This window comes from Salvelinus namaycush, chromosome 19, assembly GCF_016432855.1.
Source record: "Salvelinus namaycush isolate Seneca chromosome 19, SaNama_1.0, whole genome shotgun sequence".
Classification (NCBI taxonomy): Eukaryota; Metazoa; Chordata; class Actinopteri; order Salmoniformes; family Salmonidae; genus Salvelinus; species Salvelinus namaycush.
The window spans coordinates 7,328,606-7,346,284 of NC_052325.1; the positions used below are offsets into that span (position 1 = coordinate 7,328,606).

Below are 17,679 nucleotides of genomic sequence, written 5' to 3' on the forward strand. Positions count from 1 at the left end.
CAGCTATCGATTATAATAACGGGGTAAAGACAATGCTTTAACGCACAAATTGGATGAATAGGCCTATACAGTCAATACATTGAAGTCATTGAAAATTCCGTCTCCTGCGTGGAAGCACACCAATCAAATTGATTTCATTTGAGCAATCATTTCAGTGTGGAGACATGTGCTTTGTCACTAACATTCTACTGGGTAGGCTATAGAGCAAACCCTGAACGTTAAAAACAGTAGAGGCTTTTAGGCGACCTATACCTGCTTTATGACCTGGAGGTTGGTTACTTACGGGTGCCATCGAAGCGGGTGGCGATGGTGTCCAGGAAGGTGTTCTGCGGAGCCAGGAGACCTCTCATCACCGGCATCCTGGTACGGGTCGACTGGGTCCTCCTGCCTCGGCGCCCCGGGGCAGTGGATTCCTGTTCAGACCCAAACCCGGGCAAGAACCTTGACGTTCCGGGCGCGCATCCTAGCCCCTGGAGGAGCGCGCCGATCCGAGATGTGCGTGGCTCCACTTTGAGACCGGGGTTGTGACCATATCCTTCAAAAGAAAACGCGCATACCCAGTCTTGGAGAACCCAAACCTGGCACCAGCCTTTAGATATAGACTACCAGCTATAAATAGCTTAGATAATGTTTTTCTTTGTCTAGAAGAACCAACGCAGAGTAAGGACAGCGCAAGTTTCGGTACTGATGCTGTGAACTGAACTCCGGAGGCAAGCTCCTCCTCGGCGGTAAGCAATACTGCGCGCGCTCTCCTCCCCCTAGCAGTTGCTTTGTTTCTCCTGGTTACTACTGCGAGCAGATGTCATGTCACGTGATATATGTTTGGGACTATAGTTCCAGAGACCAATGCTCCTGGGTACATTGGAGGCTTGGCAGGGGTGATGATCCCTTGTGTTGCCCACAGACTTTACTTTGGGGATAGGATGGGGGTTTGACAATAGTAGCTAGGCTACAAGATCCCTTTTTTCAACGAAATACATTGTTGTGAACATGTAATATGATATATTTCAAACTCCCTCCATAAACAGAAAATATATGTCCAGGAACAAATCAAATTCGATGTTTTTCTGTTTAATCAAGTCAGCCTGAAAACTCAATAATTGGCGCGGATGGTACCGGAGCGGCACCGGAGTGGCAAGTCTAGGACAAAAAGGCTTCTCAACAGTTTTTACCCCCAAGCCATAAGACTTCTGAACAGGTAACCAATGGTTACCCGGACTATTTACATTGTGTGCCCCCCCCCCCCCAACCCCTATTTTACGCTGCTGCTACTCTCTGTTTATCTTATATGCATAGTCACTTTAACCATACATCCATGTACATACTACCTCAAATTGCCCAACCAACCAGTGCTCCCGCACATTGGCTAACTGGGCTATCTGCATTGTGTCCCACCTCCCGCCAACCCCTCCTTTTACGCTACTGCTACTCTCTGTTCATCATATATGCATAGTCACTTTAACCATACCTACATGTACATACTACCTCAATAAGCCTGACTAACCGGTGTCTGTATATAGCCTTGCTACTCTTATTTTCAAATGTATTTTTACTGTTGTTTTATTTCTTTACTTACGTACACACACACACACACATACCTTTTTTTTTCGCACTATTGGTTAGAGCCTGTAAGTAAGCATTTCACTGTAAGGTCTACACCTGTTGTATTCGGCGCAAGTGACAAATACACTTTGATTTGATTTGATAAGCATAACAGCCCCAAAATGTGGGTTTCTCTCCCGTGCACAGCTGTTGGAGTTGCTATGGTGACAGCTGCTGTGCTTCAAGGGAGCCGGTCAGCGATTCAGAAATCAAATTTGACCAGTCACCCACCATACAATAACACATCAACAATAGGCCTATAAAACGTGTTCACCGAGAAACGAAAACCCAATTATGTTTTATCTGGGGAGAACTAAACTCCATTGCGACAATATATGTTGCAGAGTTTAAAGCTTTTGACATGTTCCGCGTTTTCTGGTAGAAATGTTGTGGCGCCTCCTCGGCTCTCTAACCGGTAGTGAATAGGCTACATTCAGAACTGCGTAAAGGGCATGCAGTGCAGAAGGTTCATCATCAATGAATAAGCACACAGTTTGTTCAGTCCAACACACTTCCCTTGAGAAGTTATTCGATTTTTTTATGTTCTAGTATTGCGCCATTAGCCTTAGTAGCCTATAGAGCAGGGGTCGCAACCTTTTCTAGCTTGAGAGCTACTTTTAAAAAATGAAACATGTTGTTTCGTAGCTTTTAAATAGGTAAGGGACATTCTTCTCTACCCTGCCAATCCTCCCCGGGTCCTTGGTGTACAAGAGATGTGTCAATATAGGCCCATAAGTAAAATAATGGTTAATAAACAGTAGTCCTATTTGGCATGACAAGCACCATCAAATTATTGTTTGTATTCTGTCCATGAAAACTGTAAACGCAGTTTACCCACCTTTTTCAGAAAAAAAGTGATTTGTTTGACCATCAGATGGCATCATGACTGGTTTTGTTCATTCCACATTAAATGGTCATTCATTTTTACCGCTAAATTACGTCTTATTGGTAGGGTCATAAAAAAATTACAAATTCATATTTTGCAACATTGTTGCTAGGGTCTGAGTGGCAAACTAGATGCTACCTAGAAGCTAAAGGGAAATCATGTGTTTAATAAAATCTCTTACATAAAAAGGGGGGGAATCATTTGGGTCAATTAAAAATGTAACTGCTATTCCGATTCAAAATCCAACTGCCATTCCAGCATGACACAAGAGGATGGTGGTTGACCAACTTGCAAGTAATTTAGCCTACCAGTAAGCATGCTATTTTTCAATATATTAAGGCAAGCAAAGTTGATTATTAAATTCAAATATGTGACGTCAAAGTTATATGATAATAAACTATAGGTTAGCTAAAGTTGAAACGTTATTAGGATTTGAGCAGGTTTGTAAGATAGCTAGCAGAAAAAAAGTATACTTTAATTCGCCACTTTACAAGCTTGCCAGCGAACTCCTTCAAACACTCTTTTTTTAATATGGGATATGACAAATAGAGCTACAGACGCAGCCTGACATTGGCAGTTAGCTTATTTCATTATTTGTTTCGTGAAACAATTAAAAAACTTGCCAACTGAGAGGAGGTACAGTGACTTCGGAAAGTATTCAGACCCCTTGACTTTTTCAACATTTTGTTACGTTACAGCATTTTTTTCACAGCATTATACTAAAATGGATTTGAAAAAAAATCCTCAGCAATCTACACACAATACCTCATAATAACAATGAGAAAACATGTTTGTAGAAATTTTTGCAAATGTATTAAAAATAAAAAACTGAAATTCCTTATTTACATAAGTATTCAGACCCTTTGCTAAGACTCGAAATTGAGCTCAGGTGCATCCTGTTTCCATTGATCATCCTTGAGATGTTTCTGCAACTTGGTTGGAGTCCACCTGTGGTAAATTCAGTTGATTGGAAATGATTTGGAAAGGCACACACCTGTCTATATGAGGTCCCACAGTTGATGGTACATGTCAGAGCACAAACCAAACCAAGGAATTGTCTGTAGAGCACCGAGGCACAGATATGGGGAAGGGTACCAATAATAGCTTGCCTAGCTCAAGCTAGAATCAGGGCGCCCACTCCGACAAGGTTAATTGACAGTCAGTCCCACGTGGTGACAGATCATTGGCGTGACGTGCAAATGAGCGATAGAAAACCAATCGCGGCTGCCCATGTCGCCGATACCTAAATCCTCCACTGGATCAAGAATGATCCTCCACCCAAATGACATTCAACCAACTTGACAATTGTGGGAAGCATTAGAGTCAACATGGTCCAGCATCCCTGTGGGGTCACCTTGTAGAGTCCATGCCCTGACGAATTGAGGCTGTTCGGAGGGCAAAAGAGGGTGCAACTCCATATTAGGAAGTTGTTCCTAATTTTTGTACACTGTATTTTGATCCGTCCGATGTTGCTACAGGACTGTGGTCTTTTTAGAGTGAAACGTTGTGCAACATTGCAACACAAGCATTACGGGTGGGGTGCCGTTGGTGATTTGGCAATGTGATCATAAACTTATAGAAAACACCCAGGCGAGTGTATATGTTAAGTCTATCCTCGCCTGGGTGTTTTCTATAAATTAATGATCACGTTGCCAAATCACCATAATGCTCGTGTTGAAATGTTGCACAACATTTTACTTTAAAAATAAGCCCTCCGTGCTGTAGCAACATCGACCTGATCAAAACATTGAACGCGTCTGTCATTAATTGTATGCATACGTTCTTTGAGGCTGACGCAGCTCCCTATACTTCGTTTAAGGAAGACATGCTCGGTGCACCAGATCGACTACGGTTTGGAGGTCAGTGTGATCATATATTTTCGCACTTGTGCTTTAATGAGGCCACCTTTACAATGAACAGTCTGTTCAAAAAGCTGCAGAGACGAGGATTACATACGGTGATAAAGTAGGAACGCCAGAATTGTGATAGTCTAGGTTAATGTGTTGAAATGGGTGTGTTTTGGGAAACCTGAATCAACTGCATTTCCTTATCATTTAACATGAACTGTTAAATTATAAAATTAAAAGGATTCGCGCATTGCAAATGAGGCTGCCGTGTAGCACAAACAACCCTATTGGAAAAAACCAGCTACCCGCCCATAAACACCCTCGCATTGCCGTGTGGGAATACTCTATTGGCTGGTTTAGGAAAATATGGTGGATAAATTAAGATAGTGAACTAAGGCCGTTTACCGTTGACGTTTCAGTCTATTTAACTGGGTGTGTCTCCCACAGACACCAATGTAATAGCAGCTGGGTCTGGTCTACGTAATACATTATTTCATTGGGAACAAAAAACAGTGAGTGGGGTGTCTCTGGTTTAGGTTTTGACATTTCCCCTGATTGGTTCAGGGAGTGTCTGTCTTGCGGGTGAGTTCACTGGTGCTGCCCAGGAGGGGATTCGATTAATGGCGTGGGTACACCGGGTTATCATTTATTACGATAGTTTTAAAACTGGGCTGCCTGCCGAGAATGAACCGGGTTCCCCAGTTAAAGCCGACGATGAAGTTGGCTGAAATCCAAAATGGCATAGTTCTATGTAGGCCAGTGTTTTTACATACGAAAGTTTTGCTCTTTATAAAAACAAATCGCTCTATACATGCCTCCCCAAGGGAAACTACTTACATTGTTATATTTATTTATTAGTAAATACATGTTTTATGTTTCTGAGCGATGTATCATGTTGTTTTGTTGACATTGTGGCCCTGTCAAGCTCGATTTGAGCAAGGCGCTCCTCCCTTACCGCTTTTGCCGGGTGAAGGGCAATACCCCGTTTTACCCCGGTTCAGTGTAATCAGACTCCGTCCTGGTTGACGCCTCTATTTATATGAAACCGCGCCTCACCTCGTCAGTTGTAGCCGCAGCCTTCTAGAACCAGTCCGTGCAAAACAAGACGCTCTACCGCCTAAACTATTACCCACATATTGCGGTTCTGTTATAAAACGAAGGTAGGCACTCATAATATCTACTGCAAAGTTATGCTTAGGCATATTGGGTCTAAACGCTTTTATTTGGTCTGATCATCGCTAAATCCCCGTTGTCTGGCATCAGTGGCTACAATAGCCTAACTAACCATTGTTGGACATAACAAATACCATCAGGGTCTTTAAAATACAGTGCCCTATTTGATACGAACATGTATATTGCAATATGTGTTATGGAGAGAGAGAGCGATGTAGGCCTGTTGAGTTTTGTTGTGAAGGAAGATAATGACAGCTCTCACACCGGCTGATTGTGCACACATTCAGTAAATGGATATTCGCGATTAATATTAGGTAATTTAGCCCAGACTAACGTTAGATTCGTTAACTTCGTCTAGTCTTTGCCAGTATCCCTAGACTATTAGCCCCTCATCATACGATGGCCAGTCGGTGTGCAATTTATGTAACATTCTGGGGTTAACTTTTCCGGGTGGAATGTTAAAACATTGTTACGAAGTTTTCAGAAGAAGCAATGTATCGACTCAACTGTAGCACCAATACTGCCTTGTTGATTGCATGCGTTTTATCTCAAGGTTTCTTGCCTGTGCTAATGTAGGCTATCCATTTTCAGTTTAGAGAAATGGGCCATATGTTCTAAAACTAATTCTGGTTCAGGTGAGGTTGTTATACTTGTAAAACTAGAGGTTGGAATCTCTTTGAAACTGTCCCTGTTTAGCAAAATGGCATTTAATACAAGAGAAATGCTGACTCACTGGTCTAGTAAGTGCAAGTTGTAAATACATTTTGTATGTACTTTAGACCAGGGGAAAATTGCCTTGACTGTATCACTGCTGAAATAACTTCCAACTTCCATTTTCTTGTTACTATTGACTGACTCTCTCCTACTCTCCCTCCCCCAGGTTCCAGGATGTCCCAGAAGATCAAGGCAGGGTCGGTGGTGGAGATGCAGGGGGATGAGATGACCAGAGTCATCTGGGAGCTCATTAAGGAGAAGCTCATCTTCCCCTACCTGGAGATGGACCTGCACAGGTGACTTGTACCTGCTGCTACACCTGGGCCTGTAGTCATTACTGTACACCGTAGCAAAGGGTAACGGGAAACCTTTTACAATGAAAATGAGCACTTGTTATTGGACAAGTTCAGGTAGTCCACCCGGTGTGACACATTTCCTATACCTTAAATACATAGATAGAAAATAGAACTGGAATGAATAGAGCAAAGTTGTATCAGTGTTCTGAATCTACATGATGGACAAGCATGTCTTTTCTATTCAATATATGTCTGAAGATTCTGTGACAATGTACCCTGAGGTGCATGGGGGACGGGAGGTAGGGGTTTGTTAAGGAGGGGGTTGGTGGTGGTATTGGCGTTAGACTTGTCACACCAGACGAGCTTGTCAACACCAGCTTAAGCTCCTCTGTGATTCAGGTTTTACCTGACTGTCGATACTTGAATCTCCAGAGAGATGCCTGACTTGCACTTGAATTGGTGGGTAGGGTTCGCTAGGTTGGTGGGTGGGTAGGGTTCGGTGTGTGGGTAGGGTTCACTACAGGGTTCGCTAGGTTGGTGGGTGGTTAGGGTTCGCTAGGTTGGTGGGTGGTTAGGGTTCGCTAGGTTGGTGGGTGGGTAGGGTTCGCTAGGTTGGTAGGGTTCGGTGTGTGGGTAGGGTTCACTACAGGGTTCGCTAGGTTGGTAGGGTTTGGTGTGGGTAGGGTTCACTACAGGGTTCGCTAGGTTGGTAGGGTTCGGTGTGTGGGTAGGGTGCACTACAGGGTTCACTAGGTTGGCATGTAATGCTCAGTTTTTCTTAAGTCGCATGCTCAGGAAAACCCTATAGGTTACAGGAATACACACGTGATGTGGAAAATGCTGATTGTAGCTGTGCTCTACACTAACCCTAGATACTAGCAAATATCACCAAGGACAGGCTTGTTAGTTGTCACTGCACATTATTGCGCAATGTGTTCTTTATTGTACTCTCATGCTATCCTGTGTTAGATGTCTGTTCAGCACATGTGGCATGTTTCAAGTGTTGGGTAAAAGGTAGTGTGATGGCCAGATCAAAGGGACTTGATTTTTTTTGAAAAGACCAATGCATTTTGAAATTGTGAGGACCAGTTTGTTCCTAGAGGTAGCTGTTTTAAAGAGCAGTGTATTACCCAAACCCCCCAGACAATCTGATCACATGACGTCAGCAGACTAGTTGAGCTGCATGTGGCGTGGTTGATCCAGAACGAATCCTTTCCAAGATCGGCAACTCTGGTCTGTCAAATCGGAACTGTTCAAGTCCTATGCTCTAGTCCAGTCCTGTTTTTTGCACTAGACCTTCAGACTGTGGACTGTATTAAACACACACATGACATTGGCTGCAGTGCTGTGATTATTACAATTGTACGTGAGCTTTTCAGTGTCTTGAAACGTTTTGATGTTTTTGAGCACTGCCAGTTAATGGCTAAACGCATAAGGTCTGTTTTAAGAGCTTAGTAGTTCTTACTACTTTTACAATATTTTCAGAATTGATGCAACATGATAGGTTGTAATAGAAATTCTATAACCAACAAGAACTCATGACCTCATACCAGTGTTCCAAACCCATGATCTAACCTTGTCTCCAGGCTATTGTGCACATAATAAGCCTGGTACATCAACTATTCAAAGTTGGTCTGTGGGAATGACCATTTAGAATTCTATGGGAGTGACCTTAATGAGTGAACTATTTTTAATTTTAATTTTAGCGAAACACACTACTGAGGTGTGGCTCTGTGCTTGTGGTGTGCTATTGTACGGGAGGGTTAGGGGGAAGGTGTTGTGGGGAAATTATTGGTTGGTAAAATAAGCTGATGTCTCTGCGCCCGGGAGTTTCTCCCGGGCTTTCTGCTAACGAAGGTCAAGTTTGACGCGTTTGTCCACCAGACTCTTCGTGCATTTGGGCAGAAGTGTTTTGGAAAGAGATTACCCATGACCTGACCTGTGGTCATGCTTATTACAAATGTCCTGGGCAGTTTTTATATCTTTTTTTCTCTCCAGTAATTAAAAATGTTGTCAAATTATTGAAGTTGGTCAAGTGAGAAGGATAGCGTTAGTTTTTTTTTCCAGTTTTTTTCTTGCAGGTTTGTGTTATTCCTGCTGTCCCAGTTTCTGTGTCTGTAAAGCACACTCATTGGTTTCACAAATCTTAGGAATGCATTCAGTGGGGTGAGTGGACGGGTCATCTTGGTCAACCACAGTGCGCACACAGCCCTCAGGAGACGCAGCAATTTATCGCCATCTCGCACCATTACACAACGCCTGTAGTGCTGTATCACAGTCTCAGATGTGCATCTCAATGTCATTGGGAAATCAGCACATCTAACCTGCGGTTGTCTGTGGAGTAGCACATTGTTGTAGTACTAGGCTAAGGGGGAGGGAGAAACTGGGTGAAAGGTTGTTTAACAAAACCCAGTTTACACAAGGAAAGGCTTACAAGGAAATGAGAGGTATTTATGCTTAGTCTGGTCTTTTTTGGATGGACGAGTGCAGTGCACACTGCAGTTCTGTATTTGTGGGGTCATTTCAATTTAGTGTTAAATCAATAAACCAGTGTTTCTTGCATTGTTGTAGTTTGTGAGCGGACAACCCGGTCTCTAACTGTGTACTATATGTAGAAATGGGAAGTTGTTTATGTAATAATACCTCAAACTAATAGTTCAATGCCACCAGGAGTAGCACGTCAGTCGTCACTAGCTGTCATAAACCACGCCTATTATTACAATTTCTCTTCTTAAAATAACATTTTAAACAACCTTAACCACACAGCTAACCTTATGCCTAACCTTAAATTTAAGACCAAAAAGACACCTTTTTTTAACGATCTAGCCAATTGACTTTTTGCTTGCGGTAACTAGTGGAAATCCAGAGCACCCCATTGCCTGCTAGGATGTGTTGGGTCTTTCAGAGGAGTAATTCATTAGTTTAGTCACGTAGCAGCAGCCTGTGAAGACTGGCCTCTTTGTTCACATGTTAGCATCTTGTATACTGTTTCTGGTTCAGCCTCTCACCAAGCTTACTCTATGGTGATGACACTATCTGGGATTTACATCATTTCACACTGATTGAATGTTGCGCTGTTTGACAAATTCATTCTACTTTTTGTAAGTGTTTAATTCCTGCTGCATTTGAAACAGGAAGGTTTTGTTTACTGGGTCCTGTGCTGATTGCTACAGTGTGGCTCTGTTAGACCTGATAGAGTAGGGAACTCCCTGATGAGGTGGTGTCGTGGTAATTTCCTGTATTACTCAATAAAGAGAGAGAGAGCCAACCACACAAGTCAGAGTTATAATGTACATCTTTAATATATATATATATATATATATATAAGCTTCACCAAAGCTCTTTTTTGACTCTCAGATCAATTCAGTGTCTATAAATGAATTCTCTGAGTGCTTACAAAACAATTCTTAGTTTCATTTATAGCCAAGATACACCCCTCTCAACTTACAAAAGAATCCTTTACCCGAAAGAGGAGTATCCTATCGCTAGACAGCATCAGCTATGAGTCATCGTTCAGTTTGATCTCCCAAGACAAGGTTTCAATCTCATGCTTGATACTTCACTGTCTACCAAAACATTACCTCATCCAATGGCATATATCAATTGTCATTTCCTAGATACTCCCAAATCTGGACAAACTCACTGAAGACAGTGAGCCTCTTGGGTCATATACAAAATCAAGATAAGGGCAACCTCAGAGGGGACATACAATGGTTCCAAACACGGCCAAACTCCTTCCCCCTATGAGAAAAGTAGGGAGTGACTGGCGTACACACATTGTATGAGATAACTAACTGGTTCCCCATTTTAATAACGCCATCCCGTCAAATGCTTTAGGAATAGTTAGACACATTCCCATAAGAAAACAATGTTCCATTCTGTCCGCCTCCCCTTCTGATATTCTACATAGCACCACATGGTTTAACAGATACATTGACTTATGAAGACAAGCCTGACCTCTCCCCTCTCTGGCCCCAAGTTACTAAGCCCTATCACAGAAGGGGAAAATGCACTGCCAATCATATAGTCCAAAGGGCCCCATTTTAATGACAAGTATCTCACAAGCAGATGATGACAATAACATCTTATCTATGTTACCTAGCTAAATCTGATTCTGCCACGACAGTGGTTCAGTCATCAGAGGTAGGCTTTGCATCAGGAATCCCCACTGACTTCATTATAGAAGGCTAAATGACATCAAACAAAAACACACAGTAAATGTATTAAACTTTATTCTGATAGAAACATTAACTTTAATTGGTTTCACAGGCCCACATACTTTTCATAGCATTTGTCCTCCCATGAACCCTAAAGGTAACAATTATCCTCCTCCCTGCTGCTCATCTGCCCTTCCCTCAGCTACGACCTGGGCATGGAGAACCGCGATGCCACGGACGACAAGGTGACGGTTGAGGCGGCGGAGGCGACGCGGCGCTACAACGTGGGCATTAAGTGTGCCACCATCACGCCGGATGAAAACCGGGTGGAGGAGTTCGAGCTAAAGCAGATGTGGCGCTCGCCCAACGGGACCATCCGTAACATCCTGGGAGGCACCGTGTTCAGGGAGGCCATCATCTGTAAGAACATCCCCCGCCTGGTGCCCGGCTGGGTCAAACCCATCATCATCGGCAGGCACGCCCACGGAGACCAGGTAACCTTTTACCACGCCTTCAGCAGTAGAACCCTTACTAACCATTCATCAAAATGTCTTTATACCATGCCCCCCCCCCCCCCCCCCCCTAATGATTGGCTCTCTAGGTTTCTCTCTAGGCCCTTCCTCACTTCCTTGAATCTGATTTACCTCGAGAGACAGAGGATGGATGCTATGCCCTAGGTAAATGAAGCAATGTGTTAGTGGTACCCCGTCTCTGTTAACACGTTTTTATTTAAGGGAGATATTGTACAGTCTCCAGGTGACATGTTAACTTCATGCCGACTAGAGGTGTGGTGGTCAGGCCTGCTCACAGAGAGACAAATGGACTGGTGTTGTCACTGAACGCTCAGTTAGTCACTGATTAAATGGCTTTGTTGCCCTTTAGACCATGATGTTGCCACACTGGCTCCACGTCTCAAAGTGCTACATCATTCATACTGTACTGCAGCTAGAGAATCATCTAACCTCTACATGGCACCATGCCGTAGTCAATACGCTTCAACTCCATTGAGAAATGAGGTGGGAACTTGACCTTTTGGTTGGTTACTGTATTTGAGAATCACGTCACGGTATGGCCTGGATTTTTTTATATTGCAATACAGTGCTATTTCAAATTGCTCTTTCGGTTGCATCCACACTACTGATTGGTTAAAGCCAACCATAACAATGTTTCATTTTGGCCAGACACATCTGTTTTTTCAGCTCTCCAACAGCAATGTAACCTGTCATCTATTCTGAGATTACAGGTTACTGTCATCTACCCAGTGAACAGTAGTCCAGTGCCTGGTTGCCCCAGACAGGGGTTGCACTTCTATTTTTCTCCACTAGATGGAGCCCTTGTCTGTTACATCTATGACCGCTCCTTGCTCTCTCTCCCCCTTTGCAGTACAAGGCCACAGACTTTGTGGTACCTGGACCTGGGAGACTGGAGATGAAATTCACACCCAAGATTGGGGAGCCAATGAACTTTGTCGTCCATGACTTTGAAGGTAAAACCACAAGTTTACTTGTCAATGAAAATCCATCTTAAAATGTAACCTTTGCTTGTAAGCGAAAATAATGTCCAGAATAGATTTTGTCCGTTATTTAATATTGTGTTAGCCTATGGTGCCAGCCTGTCTATGTCAATATGACAATCTTTACATATGTTTGCAGTGTAAATATTACAATATGAGAACGGCATTATCTGATTTAACTCTGAATGAGAAATCATCTGTGTACCTCCCTCTCCTGCACATACTGTAGACAAACATTGAATTTTGATTAACTAGAGGGTGTGATTAAGTTTGGCTCCATTGCTCTGTTTACAAAAGGGGGGGGGGGGGGGGCGCTGTCTTAGTGTGTGTGTGTGTCGTGTATTCATGTGAGTGTACAGTATCTTCATGAAACTGATGCATGTGTCTCTGTCCTCCAGGTTCAGGTGGCGTGGCTCTGGGGATGTACAACACAGACAGCTCCATCAGGGACTTTGCCCACAGCTCCTTCCAGATGGGCCTGCAAAAAGCCTGGCCTCTGTACCTCAGCACCAAGAACACCATCCTCAAGAAGTACGACGGACGCTTCAAAGACATCTTCCAGGAGATCTATGAAAAGTAAGTCTGCCTGGCCTCAGACATTTAATTGTCGAGTAAATCTTTATTTTCCCTATTGACAATATATATTTTCAGCATGTAGACGATACCCATGATTCACATACAATGTATGGTTGACGATAAAGGGTAATTGGCCGACAACCCCCCCCCCCCCCCCCCCCACCACCTACTATGCATATTTTCAAAGGACACTACGAGGTTTAGGTGTGTAAACCCTGTTCTCAGACCTGTTCCCGTGTGTCCCAGGCAGTACCGCTCTAAGTTTGAGCAGAAGGGGATCTGGTATGAGCATCGTCTGATTGATGACATGGTGGCTCAGGCTATGAAGTCTGATGGAGGATTCATCTGGGCCTGCAAGAACTACGACGGAGACGTCCAGTCTGACTCTGTAGCCCAAGGTAAGACCAGCTAGTTAAGTCCACTCCAGTCTAGTGTACTCTGATGTAGTCCAGACGCTAGTCCATTTTTGAATTTGTCACCTTTAAATTTGTGTTTTTCAAGGAATATTCTAAGACACTATCTCAATAGAATTACTTTTAGTTCTAGAACACTGAGGAGAATGCTGATATATATAGTTTGTTGTCTTGGCACTACTGTCCCTGAGCGTTTATATCCAGTTAGCTGTTAAGTACTTTGTGACAGATGTATTTAATATCTCTGTGTGTACCCCAGGTTATGGGTCCCTTGGTATGATGACCAGTGTGCTCATCTGTCCTGACGGTCGTACGGTCGAGTCAGAGGCGGCCCACGGCACGGTAACACGCCACTACAGACAGCACCAGCAGGGCAAGGAGACATCCACCAACCCCATCGGTAAATTAGACACGGATACAATGTATGTTCGATTTCATTCAGTCTCCGATTGATAATGCCTGCTCTAAAAACCATTCAGCCCAGCTCATTCCCCTTCTGGATGTAGATTTGCATGTAGCAGGGGTGTATTCGTTACGCTGATTATGTTGCAAAATGTTTCTTAAACCAAACTGGGAGGGACCTACCTATTTGTCCAATAGAAACTGCGTTTTCTATTGATTACAGCACAGAGAAACACAGGCAACACGAGGACCTAGGAAAAGAGCTCAACGTTTTGAAATGTCCCTAACGTGTTGTGGTTGTGTGTGTGGGAGTGTAGCGTCCATCTTTGCTTGGTCGCGGGGGCTGCTGCACCGGGCGAAGCTGGATGACAACGCAGAGCTGCGTGTGTTTGCTGAGGCCCTGGAGGTCGTCTGCGTGGAGACCATCGAGGCTGGCTTCATGACCAAGGATCTGGCTATCTGTATCAAAGGCATGGCAGAGTGAGTAGCATGCATACATACGCACAGTAAACCTGACTATGACACTAGACTGACTCCAACGGTCTTTCTTTCATCTTCTCTTCTTCTTAGTACCAAACGCTCAGACTACCTGAACACCTTTGAGTTCCTGGATAAACTGTCAGAGAACCTGAAGACCAAGATGTCCAACCAACCCAAACTGTGATCACCTCATCTCCCAACTTTAAACACACACACTATTGACAGCAGGGACTATGGGCCCCGGCCAACACTGAACCAATGACGGGGGAATGTCTGCCCAGAACCCAACCAGAGCTAGAAGACCTAGGACCCTCGACTTAATCATTCCCTCCACCAACAGTCTGTCTGCTTCAAGGAGGTGTCTTGTCCAGGGGGATGTCCCCCCCCAAAGCTAATGAATCATTCCTATCTGAACTACTTGCCATTTCTGTCCCACTCTCCCCATGCTTGCTGAATATTCATGTGGACTCATTAAACTCAACTTGCCTCTGATTTCATTGCTGTTCTGGACTGTTTCAATGTTACCCAACAATACCATCTCCTTCTGCATCATAAAAGCTGTTGACCCCCTCCAACTCTCTAATGCCATCTGCTCTGCCCCTTGACCACGCCCCCAACTCACCTGATGAACTAGCTGCCCAAGTCAACACCGCTCTGTCTCCCTCAATTCTCTGCCCCCCCCCCCCCCAAACTAAACCTGTGTCCTTCTCCCCCTGGTTGACCCCTGAGGTCCATGCCCTGAAGCAAGCTGGCCGCTGCCTGGAGCGCCTGAGCAGGAAGTCTGGTCTCACTGTCCACACTGAGGCCTACAAACTCCACCTACAGAGATGGCCTCAGTGCTGCCAGGTCCACCAACAGCTCCAATAAGAACTCCTGGACTCTGTTCTCCACTGTCAGCAAACTACTTCAGCCTCGTGACGACGCCTTCTCTACTCCCTCCACTGAACTCTGCAACTCCTTCCTTCAGCTATTTTCAAGGAAAAGCTCACCAAAATACACTTCACTGACTGATCAATCTCTCTTAGCCGCCCCTCCCCCCGTCAACCTCCAAACCGTCACCCCTGAAACCCGGCTCTACGAATTTGCACTCATTATTGACTCTCCCTATATCTCAAAATTCATGTCATCAACACCACAACTTACTCATCAAAGCCTGCCTGCTCTGTCCATCCCTGGATCCTCTCCCTACTGTTCTCATCAAAGCCTGCCTGCTCTGTCCATCCCTGGATCCTCTCCCTACTGTTCTCATCAAAGCCTGCCTGCTCTGTCCATCCCTGGATCCTCTCCCTACTGTTCTCATCAAAGCCTGCCTGCTCTGTCCATCCCTGGATCCTCTCCCTACTGTTCTCATCAAAGCCTGCCTGCTCTCTGTCCATATCACACACCATCAACCTCTCCCTTGCCCATGGATCTCACCTCTCCAACTACAGAACAGCTGCAGTCCCCCCCCCCCCCCCCCCCCCCATCTTAAAAATGCCAGGAACGGACACCACCATCTTTCTGCCCAATTTCCAACCTTCCTTTCCAAGACTCTTGAACAGACTGTTGCCTCCCAATTACAAACCCGCCTGCTGGTCTAATTCAAGCCCCTCCAGTCTGGTTTCCACCACAGTACTGAAACCGCACTCAAAGTTGTGAATGACCTCACCTCTGCTGATTCTGGTGCCCTTAACATCCTGATTCTCCTTGACCAGAGTGCAGCTTTTAACACTGAGCCATCAGATTGAGGGTACAGCACTCTCCTGGCTACAATCATACCTCATAAACCAGACCCACTACATCTCCCTCAATGGCCATACCTCAGACACGCCACTGCAGTTACACAGGGTGTCCCCCAAGGTACTGTGCTGGGCCCCTTGGTCAGGTGACACCCAGTTCACCTCGGCACCAAATCCCTATTCGACCCACATTGAATTTCCTTTCTCGGCAATAAAGACATGGCTGCAACAACACTTCCTCAAGCTAAACATGTATAAAACGGAACTCCTACTCATAGGCACCAAATCCACCTTCACCAAAGCTGGCAATCTTGCGATTGACACCACTGTCTCCCCCCACGCACGCAACCCTGGCGTCACCCTCTCCTTTGACCACCACAAGACAGACAGACTGGCAAATTGTCATTCCTCCACCTCCGCAACATTGCCAAAGTCAGGTCCTCCCTCTCCTGTCCTGCCGTTGAAACACATTAATCTCCTCCTGTCTTGACTACTGCAACTCACTACTCTCCAGTGTCAACTCAGCTCCCTCCATAAGCTCCAAATGGTTCATAACTCTGCAGCCCGACCCCCTCACCCACACTAAGTACTGGCAGCACATCACCCCTGTCCTCTGATCTTCACTAGCTCCCTGTCTCCCAACGCATTGATTACAAGCTCTTCTTTCTGGCCTACAAAGCCCTTCACCACCTTGCCCCCCCCCCCCCCCCCCCCCCCACCTCTGACATTCTTGTCCCCTGTCAACCCACACGCCCCTTACCCTAAACCAGATTCGTATCCTAACCCCAACCCTCCCCATACACTGATACATCTCTCTTATTTCAGCCCACCCCGCTCTTTATTCATGTTTTTGTCAACTTTCTTCTTCCTTAACTTTTTTTTTTTTTACAATTGTGAAGAGACTTTGGTCCTTAAAGCGCTATATTAATCCCATGTTGTATTACTATATGTAGGGTTCAGATGTAGGTTGAGTTTATTTTTATTTTTACAGGGACAGTGCACGTTAATCAACGTTTCAGTAAAAGTGCTGGTTTTAGCCAGCCGGCTCATTTTCAACCGCAGTCCCTGGGCAGGTTGTTGATGTGAGGCCCTCTTCTCCATTGATCACTTACCACTATGGTCTAGCCATATATTTTGGTAACACTCAGCCAATCTAAGTGGCCTGAAGCCTAATTTGTGATCCACGAGCATAACTTGTGATTTTAAGCAATCGCCGAGTGAAGTATATGTTTAGGATTCTGCCAAGTATGACCATTTTTAATGAATGATGGACACCGAAATAACCAATGTTCTTTATGCTAATTGCACTAAGGTCCCCCTATGGCTGTGTTTTTTTTTTTTTTTTTTGTGTGTGTTGTCGGTCAGTGAGCAGGGATCGCCAGTCCTGCCTGAGGGTGATCTTACCCTTCTGTTGCCTTGTCTTATGTAAAGGGACTTCAGTCTGTCACCATATATATATATATAGCCATGGCAACTACTGTAGCCTGTTTAGATTTGGACTCTCTTGACTTGATGATGTCATTGATTCACAAAGCTATACTAGCATCACTCACTCCTTGCTTGTGGTTATGGAAGAGGTTGTAAGATATTAAAAACACACTTAACACCTTACCCCCTCAGAATATCAACTCAATAAATGGGTTTTGGAGAAAATTGTCTAGTGCTTTCAGTATTTATTTTCTATTACCACATAAATGTTATGTTGGAAAACTGTTTATCTAGCACCATGGTCTTACAAAAAACACATTGGAAGATTTTAAAGTCTCTTAGTTTACCACCAGATGGTGCCATTGTAATCCGAGTGACATTGTTCATCCGGTGTAATAGCTTCTTCCATTTCATGCAGAGAAGATGTATGACAATGGACTGTATCCAACGTATTATCAGTTGCAGCACAACATC

The 17,679-nt window shown here is 44.4% G+C and overlaps 2 protein-coding genes across 4 annotated transcripts in view; one reads left to right on the forward strand and one right to left on the reverse strand.

The window, feature by feature from the left end:
* Positions 1 to 359, reverse strand: part of LOC120063662 (potassium voltage-gated channel subfamily H member 8-like) — a 193,344-nt gene extending 192,985 nt beyond the window's left edge. Inside the window, exon 1 of the mRNA XM_039013958.1 lies at positions 284 to 359. Coding sequence (XP_038869886.1) covers positions 284 to 359 — 76 coding nt within the window. The remainder of the gene's footprint in view (positions 1 to 283) is intronic.
* Positions 360 to 4,231: 3,872 nt separating this feature from the next.
* Positions 4,232 to 17,430, forward strand: LOC120064113 (isocitrate dehydrogenase [NADP] cytoplasmic-like). Of its 3 annotated transcripts, none has more exons than XM_039014470.1 (9): positions 4,232 to 4,347; positions 6,389 to 6,578; positions 10,878 to 11,169; positions 12,059 to 12,161; positions 12,587 to 12,764; positions 13,011 to 13,162; positions 13,437 to 13,577; positions 13,897 to 14,059; positions 14,150 to 17,430. In XM_039014470.1, the coding sequence occupies exons 3-9, from the start codon at positions 10,891 to 10,893 to the stop codon at positions 14,241 to 14,243; spliced, it is 1,110 nt and encodes a 369-aa protein (XP_038870398.1). In that variant the 5' UTR covers positions 4,232 to 4,347; positions 6,389 to 6,578; positions 10,878 to 10,890; the 3' UTR covers positions 14,244 to 17,430. The 3 variants fall into 3 exon arrangements, with proteins under 3 accessions (XP_038870398.1, XP_038870395.1, XP_038870396.1); XM_039014467.1 differs by having other exon boundaries at positions 4,234 to 4,347; positions 6,389 to 6,518; XM_039014468.1 differs by lacking the exon at positions 4,232 to 4,347 and adding an exon at positions 5,364 to 5,495 and having other exon boundaries at positions 6,389 to 6,518.
* Positions 17,431 to 17,679: the final 249 nt, after the last annotated feature.

Bases quoted from the DNA above. Each gene is read 5' to 3' on its own strand.
- LOC120064113 (XM_039014467.1), top strand. From the start codon at position 4,260: ATGCATACGTTCTTTGAGGCTGACGCAGCTCCCTATACTTCGTTTAAG. The intron at 4,348-6,388 runs GTCAGTGTGATC...TCCCTCCCCCAG, and splicing joins AGATCGACTACGGTTTGGAG to GTTCCAGGATGTCCCAGAAG. The intron at 6,519-10,877 runs GTGACTTGTACC...CCCTTCCCTCAG, and splicing joins CTGGAGATGGACCTGCACAG to CTACGACCTGGGCATGGAGA.